The sequence below is a fragment of the Passer domesticus genome, chromosome 2 (assembly GCF_036417665.1).
Source record: "Passer domesticus isolate bPasDom1 chromosome 2, bPasDom1.hap1, whole genome shotgun sequence".
Classification (NCBI taxonomy): Eukaryota; Metazoa; Chordata; class Aves; order Passeriformes; family Passeridae; genus Passer; species Passer domesticus.
Window position 1 is genome coordinate 31,065,265 of NC_087475.1, and position 22,552 is coordinate 31,087,816.

The window sequence follows — 22,552 nt, forward strand, 5'->3', positions numbered from 1 at the left end:
AAGTCAATGGGAATCTGCTGGTGCTTCAATCCTTTGAAAAGCAAGTCAATAACTTATACCCCAGTAGAAGAGTGTTTAGCATCTCTGAAAACCCTCCAGCTGCTATAGTTAGTTTGATTTTGTTAATCTAGGTGCAGAGAATATGTTTTTCTTTAGTGCAGTACATTCAAGCTGTTTCATAAAAAAGCATGATAGCTGTTAACCCATAGAAGAGAGCAGTGGTTTTACAAGGCAGTTGGATCGTGCATGTTACTATGGTGAAGGTTGTTAGTTTTTAAAAAATCAAGTCTTTATTTCATATCCAATGCAAATTACACACAGTGACTCATATCAGAGCTTTGTGGTAAAATCAAGTTAATATGTGCATACGTAACTGTTTTTATTTACTTGCAACTGGACATTCCAACATTAAGAGAGCATTTTCATCTTCAAAGGTTTTATTATTGCATCAGTCCTAGACAGACAAACAGAGCCTAATGCCCACTGTAATTTGGTGACAGCCTTTTCAATGTGGTAAGAAAAGGCCATTTTCAGGAAAGCTGATATATTACTGCAGTCAATTATGCCTTGAGTCTTTTGAATTAGTGCTCAGAAAAAACCCTACCCATCTTTTAATAACAGGATGGGAAAAACTTCAAGCAGTCTTGTCCAAATGCTAATAAAATAAGATTAGTAGAAAGGCAAAATAGCAGGGAATGATGAACATCTGTCACAACAGGACATCCCAATACCCAATGTTATCTTGAAGGGCATGGAAAATCACAGTAGCAAGAAGGTGATTTATAAGCTGGAAATCCAAAAGTGATTGTTTTAATCTAAAATTGTGTAGCATACAAGTAGAATCAACAAAGACCCAACCTGTCAAAACAACAGTCAATTTACTGCTATCTGAGGGACATATTTCAGTGCAGACTGAAGGAGTTATGTGTGTTAAATTCCAGAGCACAGAGATGGAAATGGGCGGTTGTCAGAGCAATGGGAGCAAAGTGTCTCATAAAACTAGTCCAGGGGAGTCTCATCACAACAAATGGCCAAAGGACTGCAAGCTTCTGGGAGCCAGCAACATGCTCTGGCTTTATGCCACTCCTTGGTGGTGAAGTTGTTCCCCAGCATCCTTCCCTGCCCAGCACCAGAGCTTGGATCATGTGCCATGTTCACATCATTTGTGGGAGGAGAAGCTTGTTCTCAAAGGACACTGTGGGGCTATGCAACATCTGTGTGTTTAGCACAGGAACAGACCCTTGCTAAAGGCAGTTCTAGCTACTACTGAGAGAGAAAAATGCGTTCTAGCAACTCATTTGCTTTTCATTTTGAACCTACATAAACACCATTGCATCGCCTCCCTTCAAATCGCAGCTAGCATTAAAAGAACCTATGCTATAACTGAAAAACTATGATTGCAAAATGCTAGAATAAGAAGTGTTTGATAAGGGCCTTGAAAATCAGAGTGGAAGCACCAACTGTATCAAGGCAAGAGGAGCTGTCAGGCTTTATCTGCTTGTTCAGCACCTAGCACTAGAGGGACGCGACACCACTGTGTTTCAGGTGCTAATCTTGCATAAATATTAGATGCTAACAACACCTACCAAGAACAGGAGAAAAACAGCCAAGTGCCCTTTACCTCACCTCTGTTTGTAAAAAAAAAAACAAAAAAACACCAAACCAAAAACCTGTGATTTGAGTCTTTGCCCTGAACTGCTTTTCTTGGGAGTTGCTGCAGAGCTCTGCAGGCTGCAGCAGCCCAGCACAACGGTACTGCTGAGAGGAAAGAGCAACAGGTGGGACTTTAATCCCAGTGGCAGCTCTGCTTGATGGTCAAATACAGCAGTTCCCAAAAACTCCTTTTTTGGAAGTGCAGATGACAGTTTGTTCTAAATGCATGGGTGTGTTAGACAAAATTAGGAAAGGTGTATGTGCATGTTTACCTCCAACATCAGCTGGGTGAATTCTTCATTACTGAGAAATGAAGGCTTCCAGTCCTGCTGAATTTCAGAAATCTCCGTCTGTGCTGAGACTTCTAGACAAATAGAACATTTACATCTTTAAAATTCAAATTAACTTGTATCTTGAAATATTACATACGAGTTGCTATGAAAAGAGAGAAATAACCTTTGTATTCAAAAATTGCAGTTTTCAAGCCTGAAATGTTTTCCTCATTTTTTACTCAAATCAACTTGTACTGACTTCAGTGGGAGCTTGTATTCACAAGGCCATTGGTTTCAAGCAGCATTACTGGGGTATTGATCAAAAGATAAAACCACTTTGCATAAAATTAAAATCAAGGCAAGGATTAGCATGTGTCCAATTGCTATGTACAATGTACAGCTTCAAAATAGGATGCTAGAGAGGTTTCAGCCTATAGCTTCTGTGCCAAACAGAACAGCAAGGAAGCTCCTTCAGAGGAGCCCCAAAGGGCTGTGACCCCAAACTGCAGAGCTATTGCTCTGTTTTCCAAAAGGACAGTGAATCACAAGCATTTGCAGCTGCTTTACACCGGTGCTACTGCCACCACCCTCTCCCTACCTACATGGTGCAGGGCAGCCCAGGAGAAGGAATGAGCACCAACATCTCATCCCAAATCCTGTCTGGAGGGCAGGGTCCCCTGTGCTGCCAGCCCAGAAGGCTCCAAGAGGAAATCCATCCCACTGTTGTCCTATCCTGACGCCGTGGCAGCCTGCAGAGGGCTTGCTCCTGGTGGGCTTTCCATGGAGGAGGGCAGACACACCAGGACAGAAACTCACAGCTTTGCACTGAAACTGGGGACCATACTGGATAGCTGGTTACACTGTCTGCCTTTGGAAAACAGCCACTTATGTTAGCTCTGAGTCTGAGAGGATTCTGGGAGACAGCTCTAATTTACAGAAACTTGAGCTGGTTTATAGTTTGCTGCTCACTCTGCTTTTCTAAGAGGACTACCTCACTCAGGTCTAGTAGTGAGGAGATGGTGAGCACAGACTCTTCTCTCTTCAGCACCTCCTGTTGATTAACACTTTAATTAATCCTGTTGATTAACACTTCCAGAGCATATAACACTCCATACTCCATATTCAGAGCAATCTGGCCAGAGAAACACAAATGGATAAATGCTACTAAAGACAGTAAATTCCTACAAGTGCCAGTGCATTTTGTCACCAAGAAAGAAATCAAATCCTCTGTTCAGGCTGTATTAGTGGAGATGTAGCCATTTGCTCCTACCAGCTTGTTTGAGTTGCTTTCTGCACTGCTGGGGGATGTCACTGGCAGCACAGCAACTCTCTACAACCCCCATGGTTTTACACACAGGTTTGAAAAGCAGACTAGGGAAAAAGAGTCCATCAGATTTTTTAAAGTAGTTTCAGAATATAGGATACTTTCAGCAGATCTGTAGCTTGGAAAAGCCAATGTACATGAAATGGTGACTGTTGGGAGAATTACTTGAGATCTGGGAGATTCTGTGGATTATAATGAAGGAGGCTGTTTATGAAGGAAAAAATCTGAAAATTTGCCTTCTCCTCTGTTATGACTAAAATCTTGGTTTAGCCTACCAAACGGAAGGGGAACATGACTCAATAAACCAGATCCAAAGCACGCTGAGGATAATCAACACTTTTAAATGCTGATGCTTTGTATTATATTCTGTGACTACTAATCTACTTTAAAAATAGATAGCATTTGCTTTTTTTAGCAAGTGCACAAACCCCACTCACATTTTGACCCAACTGCTGTGGAAAGATTTGTGACTGTTAGCTTTCCTTCATCTAGCTGCTTTTCAAGGAAAAGCACCTTTTGGAGTAAATTATTTGGACCTTCAGCTACATTTATACACTTAATTTCACATCTTGGGCGATTGTTCTTTGCTTAGCTTTATAATTGAGCATATTCACATCTTCCTGCGCCTTGGGCAGTTAAAAAATAAAAAAGGTGAGTTATTACTACAATTTTTAAAAAAGTGTACATAACTATTAAACCTTGAGATGTCCTGGTCATCCCCTCCTGTACAAACCATAGGTTAACAGTTGGACTCATTGATCTTAAGTGTCTTTTTCAACCTAAACAAATACATGATTGTATCTTGTCTGTGGTAAAAATTAATTTAGGGAGAAACTGCACTCTAATGGCAGAACCATTATAATTATTTCCTCGGTAAGACTGACATTGGTGACTCCATTCTGTTGCAAGTCATGATATAAGAGTTTAATGGTCTTTCTTGTTATACCCAGAGTTCTCCAGAGAGTGCAGGAAGGAGGTGCTGGATGAGCCAAAGTAAGCCAGATGACACTGTACATCATCTTGTGAGACCCCTTTCTGGGACCTCACTCAGATCCCCACAATCTGAGTGGGGCATTCCCCACAATCACCCACTGAAACCTCTTCCTCACAGGGGCAGAGCAGAGAGCCCCATTTTAAACCAGTGCCCTGATTTATAAGGGAGGAGCATTTCAGTTGACCACTACTGGTGGATGTCAAAGCATCAGGAAGGCCACAGTGCACATTTCTCCCTCTGAGTAGAAACTAGACCAAAGAGAGTAGATCAGCAGGGTCGGAAATCTCCTCTGCCCTCTGTGAAGGTACATTTCTAAGGGACTTAACTGTCACTGCTGCAAGCATTTTAAAAAATTAACTCCCGGCTTTCCGATGCTGAACTTGACTACTGCAACTGGATGCTGTGCACTTGTGATGTAGCTTCTGCTTGCGCAAACTGGGTGAAGCACGTCAACTATTTGTGGATGCAATTTGCTGATACCAGCTTCAAAAAGAAGAGGAACTTTCTGGTCTGAGTTTTCTACTCAGTGTGGAAAATTGAGTCCTACACAGTCCACTGAGGAGCTGGGGTGCTGAACAGATTGTTTCTCTGCATTTTTTCTACAGAGAAACTGGGACGAATGCTTTGCTCTTCTGCTCAGAATATTGCAAATTTCCAGTAAGGGAATCTTCCCTCTGCTCCCAAATCTCTCTTGTTCAGAACATCTGTCTTCTTCATGAGTGCTACAGGGCACTGTTGCCATCTTTCCCTCAGCTGCTGCCATGTTCCCCCTTCTCTAGCAGGTTGAGAGAAATCTTCAGCTTCTTCAGTTGAAGAAGATGGACTTGGGCAGCAAACAAGGAGATGGATTTGGGCAGCACAGTGTCTGCAAATGATCTTTTTTGATGAGGTAGAAAAAAACCTCAAATACCTTATGTTTGCACTTTTAGGTCCCTCAAGCCATTCTGATAATCACTGAAGGAAACAGGGTATTATTGTAACTGTCTGGCAAGTGCATGAAGAGCTGCACTGAATCTTACCATTGTGTTTCTGCAGAAAGCCGATGACCTTTTCCAGCACAGTGGTTTTGTCCATTTTGCGAGTGTTGCCTGGAAGCATGGAGCTGAGCTCTTTGATGAGAACATTGAACTGATCGCGCCTCTTCTTCTCAGACTTGTTACGCGAAGCCCTGTAGACAGGGGAAAAGAAACAAAGGATGAGCAGAGCAAGAAGGAAAATGATCATGTACCTGCTCTTTGCAATGTATATACATAAAATCAGCTTGCTGCATGCGTCAGCATGTGAAGATTGACAGTGGAATCCACCAAAGCTGCAGAAGCAAGTAGAAGGCAACAGTTCCCCCCTCCTGCTCTTGCCTTTGAGCCACCTCTGGTGCCCAGCAGGGAGATGGAGGCTCTGCTCACTCCTCTGTGCTGCCCCTGGCACTCTGGCTGAGCTTATCAGGGCAGCATTGAGCTTGTAGTTGAAGGAACTCTGTCCATGTTCCAGACATATGTAGGTTCTTAAAAAATCATGCACTCTCTGGGGAGGCACTCAGAGTGAGAAGAAATAAGAATACTGTGACAACAGTAAAATTGTCCATAAAGAAGAGTAGAGACTGGACCATACCCATCTGTGCAGTCTTAACAGAAGAGAGGGACCCAGTCCTGCAGCTGTTGCACGGGAGCTGAGTTATCTAGAAGGACCTGCCCACTTTGGTCACAGGTGCTCTGCCTACCTCCAGGCTGGCAGAGAAGAATCAGGATATTGTCTTCCAGTCATTAAGATCAGAGACCTGAGTAGAAGGTGCTGCAGCTCCCATCTGGTTCTTATGCCACTTTGTTCCGTTTCCTTTCCAGGGTCACAATGACAAGCAGGACAGAGGGCATCAGCATGGATTGTCTGAGGCTGGGATGCATTTCCAGACTCGGGGTCTTGGAAGTGCCAGCAGTGCTTGCCCTAAATCTTTGTGTGCCACTGGGAAAATCAGTGTCAGTGCTCCAATCTCTAGGTTTGCAGCAAAGGCTCTACAGCTTTCTTCACCAGTGTTGTCTGTTTAGATTGCAGATTCCTCAGAGACAGCCTGCTTCTGCTGCTGTGTTTCCAGAGCTCAAAGGAAGAAAGGATCTGATTTCATTTGGGGTGTTTGGCACCATGATAATACTGTCATTAAGGCTGTTGATAATCTTTCCAGCATGCGCATTTTATTTTTTTTAACCCTATGCCAATCTGTACACACACATTTTCTCACTTGTTCTCATGAATACCACAACTGTTTGACTCCGAGGTTATCACTTGGACTTCTGTATCCATGTGGAAATATAAATAAACATAAATAAGTATAGCCCAGTAGGTTTGTTTGTTCTTCTGAAAGGTCCTCAAGCAGATGAGATTTGCCTTGTCAATTACGCAAAGACTGAAAAATCTGGTTACATGTAGATGGAAAAAAAAAGCCAAGAGGCCAGTTCTCACTCTGACTTTCTCAGTCCCAGCTAACTCTGCTGTTCCTCAAAGCAGGTCCGGATGCACACTGCTGAAAATCAGAGCAGAATTTAGCCCAGCATCTACATCCCCTGCAAGGAGCAGGAGGGCAATAAACATTTTCAGCAGAGAAATCTCTACAGAGGCTTCTGGATGTTACTACTGACAGAGGGGTAATTTTTGTTTGTCTTGCTCTCAACCCTGAACACACTTGGAGATACACTGGATAGAAGCCAATGCTTGATTATTTTACAGCTTTGAACACAAGAGATTGGGTGGATACTGCCTGACTGATTTCAGCTTGCTCTCATTACACTGCAAAAGGCTGTCAGAACGAGATGAGAAAAGCTCCAGCCTTATTCTATTTCTCTACAGTTCAGGGCAATGTTAAGAATATCAACATTTTACTTCCTCATAATTCAATCCTCAGTTCATTTTAAGCTTAAAGAGTCCAGATTTCCCTGAAAATAAAGTAAACCACCAGCTGTCAATAGGGAATGTGTTGCTTTAAAAAAAAAAAAAGAAAGAAAAAAAAGCCTTGACAGAAATATAAAGTATCTATTTTTAACACTTGACATTTTATTCACAAAGGAAATGTAAAAAGTCCTCTAGTGGAAATAACTCTACCAAGATATGAATCAATGATCACAGTAAAGTTTTGCAAAGGAAAAAAATAAGAAAAGATTGGAAAAAATTATAAAAACTATCCCTGCACAGTTGAAAATACTTCGTTTAGTACAGTTATAAATGCATGAAGTAACATAGTTTTCATCACTTTCCTTTGAAGATTATTTCCTAGCCTTGCTTACTTCACTGCCAGGGCATACAATTACAGTAAGCCAAATCAACCTCGGTCTTAATTCCATACTACTTGTCCCAGTTCTCCTCCCTTCTTGCTAGTCCATAAAGATTACAGCATATTCAAGGGGAAAGAGGAGACACAGTATGAATAAAATCAGGATTTTTAGTGAATACAGCTAAAGGCAATACAGAACAGCCTGAATTCAGAATGATCAAAATCAACAATTTAACAGCCATTTTTATTCACTTACATATATGCTGCTTGTTGTCTTCGACAGATACTGACTGAGTAGTAGATGCTACATTTGCTAATTTACAACAAAATGTGACTTGATACTGAATTTCAGATTTCTTCTGACTGTCCAGTGGAGTGTGTTATATATGCATCAATGAAAGTAACTGTACCACATACCTTCATTCAGATTCTTAAATTTACTTTATATTTCAGTGGAAAATGGCAGGTAGTAGTCTTCATGATTAAGCACTTTCTCATGGTTCACTTCAAGCTGGTTTTGGTTGGAATTTGGAATTCAATTGAATTGTAAAAAAGTATTTTAAAACTATATGGTATTAAAGTAAACTGAAAGAAGAGCAAATAGAGAAAAAAGTGCACAAAGCACACCTTTTGTTCAAAATTAATAAATATCTAAAACCAAAATAAACCTCATCTAGCATCAAAGAACTGAAAAGGAAACTATGGCTTCTGATCTGAGAGGATCAGAAAACCTCACATAGGTGTTCAATGCTCCCAGCTGTGGTGCCATCATACCCAAATTTTAGTCCTCAGGTCGGTGGAGTGAAGTTGTGCCTTAGGGAGTCAGGTGATGCAGAACAGGGCTCAATTTAACCAGTGCTCTTCCTGATCTTGGCCAAATATTAAACACCTGGCACAGGGGTGGGAGTGCAAGTGCCTCTTCTCAGGAGAAGCGGGATCCTTTTTTCATGTCTGTGTAATACAACCTGTATGTGGCCTAATAAGTTGCAGCAGATATTCATGGTGAATATGTGTATCTCTACACACACCTAACCTGAGAAACTCACCTCCTGGCTTGAGACTATCCCAAAAACTTAGGCCCAGAAATTTTCAGTCTCACCTACTTTTAACTGAAAAAATAAAAGGCAAGAACAATTTCCTGGGCTTTTAAATCCCCTCTGGTGTTTCTCAGCCCCGAGGGACTCAGTCCTTATACCACACAGAAGGAAAAAATAGCTTTTCCCTTGTGGTACAGGACAGGTGAGAGTCCTCAGTTTACAAGACACAGCAGCAAAATATTAATCAAATAGCTTCTCCTAAGTTTGACTCTCTCTGGAAGAAAACCTGTAGCTTTTAAATTAATCTGAGCCATTTCAGTATAATGTATAAACTTTAGATCTTCATGAAGCATCTCATCATTTCAAGCTCAATTTCAACTTTAGCTTTATTTCTAAAAAGCAAAATGAACTTAAATTACAATTTGAAGAAGCAGTTTCCTTTTTTAATTTTTAAAGTTATAACTTTTTTATGCACCCTGATAGAGGCCTGCCCCAGGGTACGACAAAAATTCCTTCTGGGAACAAACAGCATGAAAACCATACCAGATGGCGATGACAATTGCCGATAGCGAGGATATGCGTTATCCTATTTTTTTACATATATGCATTCATTTAATGAATTTTTCTTTTACTAGACAATCAGCACACAAATATCTTGAAGATGATCGGGCCTTTAGCAGGTGAAGCAGTGCTGCAAGGTGGGCTCCTTTCTGCACCCTCCGAAAGGAAGCAAAGGGGAACAGCTGAGCCTGGCTGCAGCCTGTGCTGACCTATATTGGTGAGACAAAGCTGCGGGGAGGAAAAGAAGCAGAGAAGGAATCAAAAGAGATGAAACTGGATCAACTGCTTGTGCCTGGACTGGAAATACTCTCATTAGAGAGAACCAAGGGGAAAAATGTGGGCAACCTCTGTTTCTCTCTAAAGTAATTAAACCGCGGGCTGAGGCATTGATAACCTCGAATGCTTCCAAACTGCTTTTCTGCAGATGCCGGTCAGCTCTGACAGTTACTGAGAGTTTCATTGCCACAGGTCTTCTGCCTTGAAACACACCTTTTCTCTCCCAACAAAGGGTTCACAGTGAATTCCCACCAACTGGGACTCAATGGAGTACAGACTGTATGTGAATATAGGTTTGTGCCAGTTTAAGGCTGACTTTTCGTGGTCTTTCTCTGCTCTGAAGTAACTTCTGGGTGTTTCCATTGCTGTGAGAGAGGCATTGATGAACAAATGAGTAAATGATCATTCTAATAGGGAAAAAACCCCACTTTTCCTGTTCTTTTCCTTTTGCAAAAGGTTTTTAAAGAAAAAAGAAACCACAACATTTTTGTACGCTCTGGAAGCTCAGATGATGTATTATAGTGGCAGAAGAATGTTGTTGGTGCTTCAGTTCTGATGTTCTGCAGTCATGTGAAGAAAATGATCAATGCCTTGGCTTTTTTAACATTTTCCACAGGAAACACTGCTAGGTTATTTTCTTCTTACAGTGCAGCCGGGAGTAGGAGACTGTGAGATGGCAGTTTTTCAAGTTGTGTTTGACTGTACTTTAGCCTCTTGCTCTTTGATTAATTGATTATGGATAAAACAGCTTCTGCAGCAACAAACAGTATCAAGCTCATCACAGAGAGTTACAAAAGAAAAGACACTCACCTCTTTGCCCTGTCTTTCTCATCTTCATCCATTAGATTGTCTAAGCAGTTTTTTCTGTTGAAGGAATGCAAGAATCAGTATGAATTGTCATTATTTTAGCTCTATTTGCAGGTTAATCTCACAGTCACTCCATTTCAATTTCATAACACAGTGATGATATTCAGGTCAGATAAATGTGTCAGCAGTGCTCTATGCCACAGCCCTTGATTTTAGGAAATATCCATTGTGGATAATGTTATTCCTGAGCATTATGCTAGCCCTAGGGTCTCTAGCCAGGGATCAAGGCTCCCAGGCACCATGTGGTGAATCAGCACAGTACAAAAACAGCCATTTCTTGGGGATTTTTTTGTGTGGTGGTTACTCTCTGCAAACTTGTAGTCTGGATGAGCCTGGGGTCTGCTGAAGCAGAAAAGCATTTCCATTGCCCCCATGTTCCCACCAAAACCATCTTCAGTGCAAGAGCCAGCATCACTGATGCCTTTGACCTCTCTGCTCTTCCTACGGGGAAGCTCTTCATCCTCCTCTGTGGAACTTGACCCAAAGCCAAACGAGATGGCAATAACTCTACTGAATTACACCTCAAATTCTAAGTGTCCTTATAAATCCCACTGCCTAAACCATACTAAAAAACCCTCTTGCAGCCCAGTCAGACCACCTGCTCAGCCATGCTGGCACACAGCATAGGGACTGTCCCATCCCCATCACTCTTTTTGCTAATCTTCACCAAAATGTTGTGACCTCAGCTTTGTAGTTCAAATGCTCCAGCAGTGTGAGCCATAAGGAAAAAAGGGTAAACTGGGCAAATTAAATTAATTTCTGTGGGTAAGGCAAAGGGAAAAATACAAAAGCAGCCCAGCTGAAGGCTTGTCAGGAACACTTGTCACTAGCTCACTGCCCACCCTCCTTTGCTCCGTGACCTTATGAGACAGTGATGCTTGATCTGTAACCACTTCAGTCCAAGAAGGAAGCCCAGTGCTACTGCACCTCTCATGGCATCTGGCACCCCTTTGGGGTACAAAATCCATGTGCGGCTGCATCCCACACGAGTATTTTCCGAAAGAGCAGCACAATGCCACTGGATATTGTCAAAGTCTCATTTTCAAAGCAGTGGCGTAGTGACAGGCAATGATAACACTCTTTTTCAGCAATCAATGTTTTACATTTAATGAGTCCTCAACATGTAAGACATGAATAAAATTGGAAGGGAGAAGGAAGAAAATTAATTGCTAGGCTTTATTTAAGCTCATGCTATTTTTCACATATGAGTCACACATAAATTTGCCCGCTTAAAGAACATTTTATGAAAAAAACAAAGTGAAAATGCAATGATAGTAAAAACAGCGCTTCTCTTACCACTTCTCTTACATTCTACCTGGTCATTACTCACCAGTTAGCTAAGAACACAAAACTACCCCATAACTTTTTATCAAATGAGTTATGAGCAATTAGATCCACTGGTCACTGATTGGAAGGTAAAGCTACTACTTAATGGCACTCAGCCTCTTTGATGAAGGATAAACAGGAAATATGAAGGCCAAGGGACTAGTTTTTTCAGTCATAACTGATGAATTTAACTTGCTGTATTCCCTTATACAGAAAAACATAACAAATAATACCATATAGTTTTAAATTTTTTTATTTTCAGATATTTGTTTTGACTTGCAAAACAGCCACCGTCAGCCATGACTTTTGACTTTCAAATCAGCCATATAATAATCCATATTTTGGACTAGGAAAATGTATAAGGCCAGCAAAATTCTATTAACCAGTGTTTTACATATATTTTAGATGCTTATTTGCTTAGTCCCAAAATGAAACTGTTATCCCAACCACTGTGCTTTCAAATAATTCCGGCTAAAATGTAGTGACAATATTCAGTGTGTTTTGTTGTAATTTGCTCACTTACTGCAACAGAGGGCACAGTTTAAATGGCAGGATTAGCATTCAGGATTTTGCAGTGTTTCTTGGCTAAATCTTTGCTCACAATCATAGAATCATAGTATGTTAGGGCGTATGAAGAGACCATAGATATCATCTAGTCCCAATGGTGGGAGAACACCTTGCACTAGACCAGGTTGCTCAAGGCCTTGTCCAACCTTGCTTTGAACACTACCAGGGTTGGGACATCCACAACCTCCCTGGGCAACCTGTTCCAGTGTCTCACCACCCTCACAGCACAGCACAGCACAGCACAGCACAAAATGTTCTGTTGCATGCACACTTGTTGAATCTAGGGTATGACAATGAAAATGGGGCAGTATCAGCAGCAGAAGTCATTCTCCCTGAATCCCTGAAGGTCTTCCTCTGGCTACAGATTCCCAATAGAAAGCTGGAATATGTGGACAAGTGTGCTGAGTGGCTGTGAGGAAGGCTGGAGGCAGATGAGGCAGTCAGTATTGGTGCTGCTCAGCCCTGGCTATTTTGGAGAAGCACAATGCACCTAATGGAAAGGGGCTTCCTACAGCTGTACCCCATAAACCATCAAGAAGAAATTACACTGCCAGGAAGCTTCTACTCATGAGATGGAGCAACAGATCGAACTGGTCTGTTCTGCCAAGGATTTGGCTAGATATGTAAAGCAATTCATGGCAAGCTTCCAGTAAACAAGGTTTCTCACTGACTGACATGAAATTCTGGACCTGCTGTGCTGTTGTTAGCATGAGACAATATCTAATTGTCATTTTGCTTCTGTTTGCTCACATGGCAAAATCTCTAGAGCATCATAAGCATTGCTAACAGGGTTTGCTAGTACATATGTACCATATGAAATTAAAAGTGTTCTCAATAAAATATACACATCACAGTATACAACTGCTGCAAACTAGTATTACCATCCCCCTCCAGAGCCCCACCAGATGCTGCCTTACACCTTGATGGAGAAACCCATGTCAAGGAGCTTAGGTATGCACTTAGTGTAACCTGCTTGCTTTATGTTACTCTCCCAATCCCTCAGCTGTGAAGGTCCCAAACTGCAAACTGGAAACCTGTTGTCTCTTGATTTAGGAGAAAATTCTGACTCATTGCAATGAAGAAGGCAGGCAGTAAATACCAAGGCTCTGTGCCATGGCTCCCCTGCAAAGAAGTGACATAAAAAAACAAGTGGCACAAGTATTTCTCTAACTGTGAAGAATCCTTTCACAATAAGAAAGGGAATTTGGAAACCTATAGGTAAGAACACCACATGATGTAACTCCTGCTGGCAGAGTATTTAACAGTGACAGTTACATTTGGAGCTTCATTAGTACCATCATTATCATCAAGGAGTGAAGACTATCACTCAAAAAGATGGGAACTACTCGGAACAAGGAGGAGAAAGCTCACATACTCCCATCAGGGAGGAACTCATACAAACACACATAAAGACACATATCCACAAGCAGGGAAGAATGGCATTTTGGAAACAAAAGACTGGCTAAAGCTGTTAACCATGTACCCCTGGCTTAGTTATCAGATGGAGAATTATAGCACAAACATCCCCCCACATTCATTCATACAATGAATAGTTGCTTGGGAAAGAAGTAATTCAGGCAGAGTGCCAGCTCGCTCCAGGGACTCTCAGGAAGAAAGGTTGCACATGTTTATTTTGATACAGTCTATTCCCACTGGACACAGAGCTTGCAATATAAAAAATCATCTGGCACTGATCACCTTATCCTGTGCTAGAAACATGTTTTTTATTGAGCTAAGCTACTACTTTTCTGGGCTGGTGAGGTTGGTTTCACTCCTTCCTGCCCTACTGCTCATAAAGATATACTGCAGACACTCAAATGTAGGTAATCATTTGTTGATTTCCCACTAAGTTGCCACAAGGCCAGCTAATAGTTCTTACAAATCAGCCTGATATTTATCAAAAATTTTTAATCATATTCATTTAATTCAGCTGAATTAAATCAGAGATGTAAATTTCTTTCAGAGGTCCTGGGGAACCTTTGTGAGAAATCACAGTGTTTGTGCTTCCCTGGCTCTTATGTTTGGCAGCTCAAGGAAAAGACTGGACTTTTCCTCCTCTTCTCTCTCTAGCAAGGTGGAGTGTTTGCCTCCATCACCCCACAGGTTTGCCTGGGCATTCCACCACTTGTCCTGTACGGGTATGGTCAGCCCTGGGGAGAGGGATGCTCCCACCCACTGCAGACATACCTGAGCCTTACACCTCAGACCTCACCCTCAGACCACGTGGGATGCTGGTACAATACAAACAATCCTAATTAAAGACGATGATATTGCAATTGGAGAACAATCCTCTCAAAGACAGGGGATGGGCAAGGCTTGTATGGAAAATTGGAATGCTGGGATGAAACACCTTAAACTATCCTCTGACCTCTGGGAAGACCCTTCCCAACAACTGCTGCCTTTGTGAAGGAGGAAGAAACAGAACAACAGGGTAGGCATGCTCCCAAATCCTTCTAGACACATTGCTCATCCTCCAGGGCCCATCTCTGCTCAGCATTGTTGCTGTTCTGCCTCAACAGGGCACCCACTCTCCCATCCCCTCCTGAAGGGAGGAAATGGCTGTTAGCAAGGAGGTCAGTGTTACACAGGAGGCACACAGGTGGTTTGGTGGGACTCAGGATTCACAGGCCAGATCCAGCCATGCATGGCATCCTGTGCTTAGTGAGGAGGATCCAATACATATGAAGAAGGCACCAAAAGAGAATAGAGAGGTTCTAGGCATGATCCAGCGGCACAGTTTCTAGGCACCAACTAGCACAGGGGACAGTGCAGCTTGGTCACTGTGCTGGCATTGCTGCCAGATCCCCTGCCCAGGGACAATGAACTAGGTCTGATGGGCACTGTGGTTGGTCAATGGCATCATCCCATGGGTGTTCCACAGAATGGGTTAGACAGGATTTGCCCACAGTGGGGAGCACCACTGTGGCTAGGAACTCTACTGGCTTCCCCTCAGCTAAGCAGAGCTCTGAAATGAATCACACTTACAAGTGAAGTATTTCCCTTCCAAGCCCTGCTGGAAGGCAAAGAGAAGATCAGCAAACAGGAAGCAGCAGGAAAGGTCACAGAGTGACAAGCAAGAAGTGATCATCTGACCATTTTAAGCACCTTGTTCCAAGTTTCTTTAACATGGATGAAGCACTCAGATATCCTACCAGGAAAGATACACCGTGAACACACAACAGAAGGATTTGTACGAACACAAATCAGAACAAATCAACAGATTCACAGGCACATCAAACTGAACTGTACCACTCTACTGTCTTTTTTTCAGATATAAACCTATGAACTGTTACAAGAACATGCTGGAGTCCATAATTAAGTATGACACATTCCTAACCATGGCAATAAAAACTGATTTATCAAAATCAGACTAGACTTTAGAAACCTTTCCTGATGATAGTCATGGTTATTTGAGAAAGATATGTGGCTTTCTAGTGGGAGAACGGCAGTCTGGAGTCACCATGGGTCATGTTACGCTGAGATTATTATGGGAATTACTGTTTTTAGGAGTAAAGAAAAAAATGCAGAAGCATTGTTAAGTGTCCAGCTTTAGAGTTTTTTTCCTGACAGTGTGTAGCGAAGTCTTCCTGCCTTCAGTAGGTTACTACATTTTGTTTACATGAGAGATATTTAGACGCTTCAAAAAAAGAGAAGAAAACTTTTTGAGGAAATACTAGACTTCATGAACCTCATGGGCTGTTTCATGTTTCATACATATGTGTACAATGAATCTTTAGATGGTAACAGGCTTAAAGCAAACAGAAATTAAAAACAATCCACATGTGGACAGTAAAAAGAATGGAATTTGACAGAAAATAATGCTCCCCTCTACTGAACTGGGGGTGACAGGAAGATGGTTATAGGTAATAGAGCTGAGTAGTAAGATTATGACGAATAGAAATAAAGGCTCAGAGCATATTCTGGTTTTATTCTTTACAGTATTTCTGTATTTTAGTGGGAAGGGGTATTATTTTCCACATGTCAGAAACCTTGCACCCATTGCCATGTGTCAGACCATTTCCCCCTTTGCCCTCGTGCCAGCTGCATTTTGGGGAGCGCAGCCTGCGGTCCCTCTGTGGATGCAGTGTGATTCACATCGGTTTAAGCCAGGAGTGAGGCGGCTGACGTCAGCGATGCCGTGCTGGAGCGTGGCCAGGGCGAGAGGCATCTTTTATCTCTGGCTTGTGAGCAGCGTGTAAAGTTTTGTGCAGTGTTTGGATCTCCGATGAAGATCAGTACATACATGCTCATTATCTTCCTCACTGCTGTTATTACTACTGAATGACTACGGCCATTCAGACTTCAGTGAGCAGGCTGTGAATCCCCATGTTCAACCACTGCTCTGCTCTCCCCTCGCACGGCTGGAAACAGAAAGGCAAACAAATTAAACTAACATTAATCAGCAAAGACTGCCATCTGTATAACTCAGAGCACTTCTCCGCGTGCCCGTCCCCTTCCAGCAATGCTAAACAGGATTAGCCTTCCGTGGGCGGATGGGGAAAGTAGGTCAGTTCGGTAACATCGCTGCGTGTGAGGAACGGAGGAGGATGTGACTGCAGTGGTCTGCTGGCAGCCCTCTCGCCTTCTCTGTGAGCCAGGAGATGAAGCACCCGGGCTTGTCATGGGGCGCACGATGTGCCTCAGACCCTACATCCCTGCGTGGTGACACCTGACAATTCTAGGATCAGGGATTTGGCAAAGCCTGGCTGATGTATTGGAGTTAGTGGGTGCATTTCAACATGGAAACTGAGGCACAGGGCATAGGCACAGCTAAATCTTAGCTATTACTAGTTTGTGTACAGCCAAGTATTCATCAAAGCTTACACATAAGTCAGAGTGACAAGGGATGGTAAATCACCCAGCAGAGGTTTTGTCTTTCTGTATTGACTTCATTGGGTAGAGATGGTGGCAGGAAAGCCAAAGCTCACCTCAAGTGACGCCTGCAGGGCATGACAAGGGCCACAAGAAGAGCTTCTGCTGCTACATCAGTAGTAAAAGGCTGAACAATGGAAGTGCAGGACTGCTGCAGTACTGGAGGTGTGTGACGGGGTGAATTACAGCAAAACAGGTGAGGCTGATGCCTGCTTTAAGGCAGTCTTCAGCAGCAAGTTCTCCCAGCCTCCGTGTTGGAGGCAGGGGCAGGGAGGAGCAAAAGCAACAGGTGAGGATCAACTCAGGGAACTTGAGGAAGCCTGGGGGAAGTTGACTGTACAAGTTGATAGGGAGTGACCACTTGCCTCACTCGGTGCTAGGAGACTGCTGGTGTCCTTCACTAGGCTGATCTCCCATTTTGAGAGGTTGTGGAGGTGTGGGAGGTCCCTGATGTCTGGAAATAGGCAAATGCTGGCCTTCAAGAAAGGAGCAACAGGCCAGTCAGCCTCACTTTAGTCCCTGGCAAATCACGGAGCGAGTTCTGTTGGAGCACAGGGCTGGGCATATGGAGAAGTAGATGATCAAAAACAGCCAGTGTGGATTTACCAAGAATAACTCGACTGCCTGCTATGATGAAATGACAGGATCTGTGGATGGAGGATCAGTGGATGTCATTTATGCTAGCTTCATGCTCAAAGGCAGGGCTGCTGTCATGGGGGAGACTGAGACTGAAGGAAAAGGACAAACAAGAAACCTGATGAAATTCAGTGGTGCCAACTGCCAAGTCCTGCACTTAGGAATGAAGAGCCTTGAACTCTGATACAGTCTGGGGATGGCCTGATCAGAGAGCAGCTCTGCAGGAAAGGCCCTGGGAGGTCTGGAAGGCATCAGCAGCATGCTGTGCATGAATCAGTGGTGTGCCTTGGTGACAAGGATGGCCAACAGGACCCTGGGCTGCCCGGACAGGAATGCAGCCTGATGAAGGGAAGGGCTTATGTCCCTTCACTCAGCACCTGTTATACCACATTTATGGCAATGTGACTGGTCTGGGGCTTCCTAGGACAGAAAAGATAAATTTTAGGATAGGAGGAAGGTCAGTAGCGTCCCCCTTGGTGGTGCCTGGAGCCCTTGACTTGTGAGAAGCAGCTGGGATAGCCAGACTTAGTCTGAACAAGAGATGGATCTGGGGACACCTAAGAGTCCTCTCATTGCCTACAAGGGGCCAGTAAAGAACCAGAGCTGGACTCCCCATGGTAGTGCAGGATGGGGGAGTGAAAAACAACAGGCATAAGTTTAAAGAAGAGAGAAGGAACTTTTCTCCATGAGGATAGGCAGACAACAGAGCAGACTGTCTGGAGAGGCTGTGCCATCCCCATCCCTGCAGGCCTGACTGGGCAAAACCCTGAGCAGCCTCGTCTGACCTCAGAGCTGGCCCTGAGTTGAGCAGGAGGCTGGACTGGAAACCTCCTGAGGTTTCAATCTGAAGTCAGTTTCAACCTGAACTGTCCAGTCATTCTGGATCTAATTAGCTGGCTATATATCTTAAGCAAATCAGCCTCCTTGAATTAGTTGCTATATTATATATATGTTCTTGAAATATATTTTATTGTGCTTTTGGTCTCTGTACTAGAAATAGTTTGTGCACTGTCTCCCCTACATTGACATCTCTCCTGCTTTATAAATAGATATGCATCCTGACATTGTATGTCTGTATGCCAGGTGTTTGTCATGCCACTTCTAGATGTTAATTAAAAAAAATTTAAAACTTTTGATAGAATTGCCAAAAAAGCCAAAAAAACCCAAAACCAAACAAAAAACCCCAAAACCAAAAAAAAACACACCAAGAAAAAACCAAACAAAAACAACAAAGAAAAAAACCCAACCAACCAACCAACCAACCAAACAAACAAAAAAAAAACACAAAAAAAAACGACACACAAAAAAAAAAAGGTAAGAAAAAAGGTCTAACAGGGGAATGGCCCCTGAATGTAAAACCTGTTTTTCTTCTCTCTCTACTTCTCATGTTCTTAATCTGTTTTAGGTATTTATAAAACTTTAATCCTCATAATATCAGAAGTCCTGAATGTACAAAGACTTTAAAATGTGCTTAACTCTATACTGCTATAAGAAGGCACTCATGTATGTGTATCTTTGCAAAATCCAGGTCAGAATGTGGAGGTAGAACTGCAAAGATTATTGTGCAATTATTAGCTCTGAAATCTTCTCTTGTAAAGGGTCTCAGTTATAAAGTATTTATAGTTGTAAGAATCTGTTTATGTTCTTCTGCAAATATTTAAATAAGTAGAATAATATAACATTTGACCTATGATCTTCTGATGGTCAAATGCTCAGCTGATACAGGCAAAATATGCAAGTATAACACTATAAAGATTTATTCGTCAAAAAGGCAAAGATTTTTATTTTGTTTGACATGAACTACCTGGGAAACACCAATGAAGCAGAAAATGAGTATTTTTCAATGGGACTGTTATCAGTCATTCTCTTTGTTTTCTGGCAGCAACAGTTTTGACAAGATCATTTTAACCCTTTCCATATGATTAAACGAGCTATGGTGGCACTGGAATGAAAAGCAAGATGTCCAGGAGCTGACATAGTTTGGTCCCACTCCCCCCACTTCTTTGATTGTTAAGTGTTACTCCCCCTGCTTTTTTGTTTGTTAAGTGTTTATAGATGGTGGTAAATAACCAAATTACTATTCTTTTAAAAGGCTCTGGGTCTAGAAATAATTTTTCTAGAGGAAAACTTTCTTCTAGAAATAAATTCTGAATTTTTGACAGTGTTATTCAATTAACTGTCACCATTTACACCAGCTGTGATAACTCCCTCCATACATAAGATGCTGAAATAAAAGACTACATGTTTCTGTGGAGATTTCATCAGGAAAGCAGAAACCAAACATGAAGACAAATTTCCTTTGAGTTTTAGGCACCTATCCTGATGTGGCATCTCCCTCTTCATTAAACAGGACCTAGGGTGAAGGGCTGTCCTCTCTCAGTGTCCTGGCCCTCTCCCTGCCCATGTGGGATTTGTTTGCTTCTTCAAGCCAGCAAGAACTGGAGAGCCAAGCTCCAAGGAGCAGGCTGGGACCTGAGCCAGGCACTGAGTGCTCTCCTTGGCCCTCCCCACCCTCATGGGCATGGCAGCATGGTGACACCCATGGGTGCTCAGCTGCTCTGCCACTGATGGGGCTGGAGGTGAGAGGTGACTGTCCCTGCAGAGACCCTACAAGACAACTTCCCTGCCCCATGCAAGAGCCAAAGCTGTGGCCTAGATCTGCTGGTGACAGGAAAAAAATCTCTATACAATATTACAGAAATAAATACAGATATCAACACCAATAATCCTATCACTTTTGTGTTAACAGCTTGATAACACATCTGCTTATAACTCACACACTGCACTAAATTTTCTGCTCTATAGTAACTATCATATCCCTGTCAGCAGAACTAAATATTTAATCATCTGGGGAGATGAATCATGAAAGGCTGTTTGGGGGAGATATTTTTAAATGGACAATTTGTTGTCGTTTGAGAACTTCTGTCTCTTTTCTTTTCAGAAGGGACCCTGCAAGCCTGTGACCCTACAGATTCTTGCTCTGTACTGCTTGCTGTCTCCCTTGCAGGTAACACAACCTATGGAGTTTAAAGGTCATTTCTGACCATAACAAGGCAGGAGGCTTCAGGGTTTGCCTGGGCATCACCAAGCCTAAAGACAGCAAGGATAGAGACACTCCACCTGCCTGATTGCATGACACTTTGGGGAGGAATGTTCTCTAGTTGCAGACTCCCCGTTTTCTGTGAGTCCATGAACCTGCCAAGAGTTCAGCTACAGCACCAGACCAAGGCTGCACCTGCATTTTGTGCCATCTTGGACATTTATGCCCTTGAGTCCCTCCCTCCTGTCTCAGATTGAGCTGTACTCCAGCTATGTGCAAAGAACTGCTTTTCTCAGACCCCTCACGCTACCAGTGGTTCCTATTTCTACAAAGATAAAGTTTCTCCAGCGTGATGTAAAAATTCAAATCAGGTTTTACAAAATGAATCTCTAAGGAAAAAGGATAATTATTAAAGAACTTCGTTAGTGCTTTGCAATCTTAATTATGATAATTATATTTTTGTAGCTAATATAACTGAACTCCTGCTTTTAAATCCCATTAACAAGCATTTTTAATCCCTCTCCTACTGGGCCAACAAAACCATAAAGTTGAACTTTACATTTACACAGGGCACTATTTTTAAGAAAAATGACGCACTGTTTACTGAGGGTTTCCATTCCCTTTTATCTGCACTTCGAAGGAGCACCTTCTCCCAAGACACAAGAAATTAAGAAAAGCAAAGATGGATTCAGCAGCTTGGGCTCAATTTCCCTTCTTGGCAACAAGAGGGCACAGTCCCTAAGCCAGGATGGCAGTAGGCTGTGAATATTGAATCTTGGCTGCCATCAGGAGTCAGTGACACCACGGCTCCACTGAAAGGACAAAGTTTTTTCCCTAAACAGCCCAAGGGTTGAGCTTCATCTGCTCTGGGTTCTCATGTGGACTTCAACAAGAGCACGTGCACCTCCCAAGTAAGCAGAGGATGTGACCCACTGCATGAAAGAGAAACCTGTCAGGTGGAGGCAGCGGGAAGTTGCACAGGATGGCTTTGCCATACTGGGAGAGTCCCATGGGCAAGCGGGATCCCGAGGGATGGCAGGAGCCATGCTGCACTGGCCAGCAGTGGTGGCAGCTGGGGGAAAAGGTCAAAAGAAATCTCAATTAAAGAAGAAATGTCTGAATACACAAACTGTTAGTGCTGTGTGTGAGCAGGGTAAGGTACCTGCCCATCTTACTGGAAATCCTGAAAAATGCCAGCAAGTGACATTTTCAGTGACACAGTATTTTCTGAGTAAGGTTTATAATCCCTGACAGAGTGGAATTTGCTGCTGTGTCCTGTTATGACCCACCTACCACCACCCAGGTGCAATGGCCTAGTGGAGTTTATGAGTCTGTTTGCAGACAAATATTTTACAGTTATGTAATAGTGAGAAAAAAGTAAAGGATCAAAGACAAAAGAGCATACAAATTCAGATATCTCAATAGAGAAATTAAAACAATAAAGCATATATTGAATATCATCTGCCCATTAATCTCTGGAGTAAATTCAGAAAACTAATTAAAAGCTTCTACACAGATAAATGATAAGCTTCTTTATTCAATGAGCTCAACATATGAACAAACAGAGGTTTGTGTTGATATCATCATTATTAGCAATTGCATTAAAGCAAATGATTTTTGCTGTGCTACTGGGAATACAGTGATTTGAAAAAAACAAAATGTTATGAGATGAAAATTCAAACCTTTACAGTACCAAACATATAGCATTTCTTGGTTTTAATTTTTAATTAGTGGTGACTCTTATGGATCAGGATGATAAAAAATAAGATGTGGAGAAACAACCCCAAAGCCAGTACAGAAACAGGAAAAATCTCTGCTTAATCGTTCACCAGTGGAAGGCCAGCTTTAAGGGCTGATATTGCCTTCCCACA

The 22,552-nt window shown here is 42.5% G+C and overlaps 1 protein-coding gene across 3 annotated transcripts in view; it reads right to left on the reverse strand.

The window, feature by feature from the left end:
• NPAS2 (neuronal PAS domain protein 2) overlaps nucleotides 1-22,552 on the reverse strand; it is a 105,510-nt gene that overhangs the window by 43,432 nt on the left and 39,526 nt on the right. For all 3 annotated transcript variants that reach the window (XM_064408079.1, XM_064408078.1, XM_064408077.1), the window contains exons 2-4: nucleotides 10,184-10,237; nucleotides 5,263-5,411; nucleotides 1,926-2,017 (exon numbers count right to left, since the gene is read on the reverse strand). In XM_064408079.1, coding sequence (XP_064264149.1) covers nucleotides 1,926-2,017; nucleotides 5,263-5,411; nucleotides 10,184-10,237 — 295 coding nt within the window. The remainder of the gene's footprint in view (nucleotides 1-1,925; nucleotides 2,018-5,262; nucleotides 5,412-10,183; nucleotides 10,238-22,552) is intronic.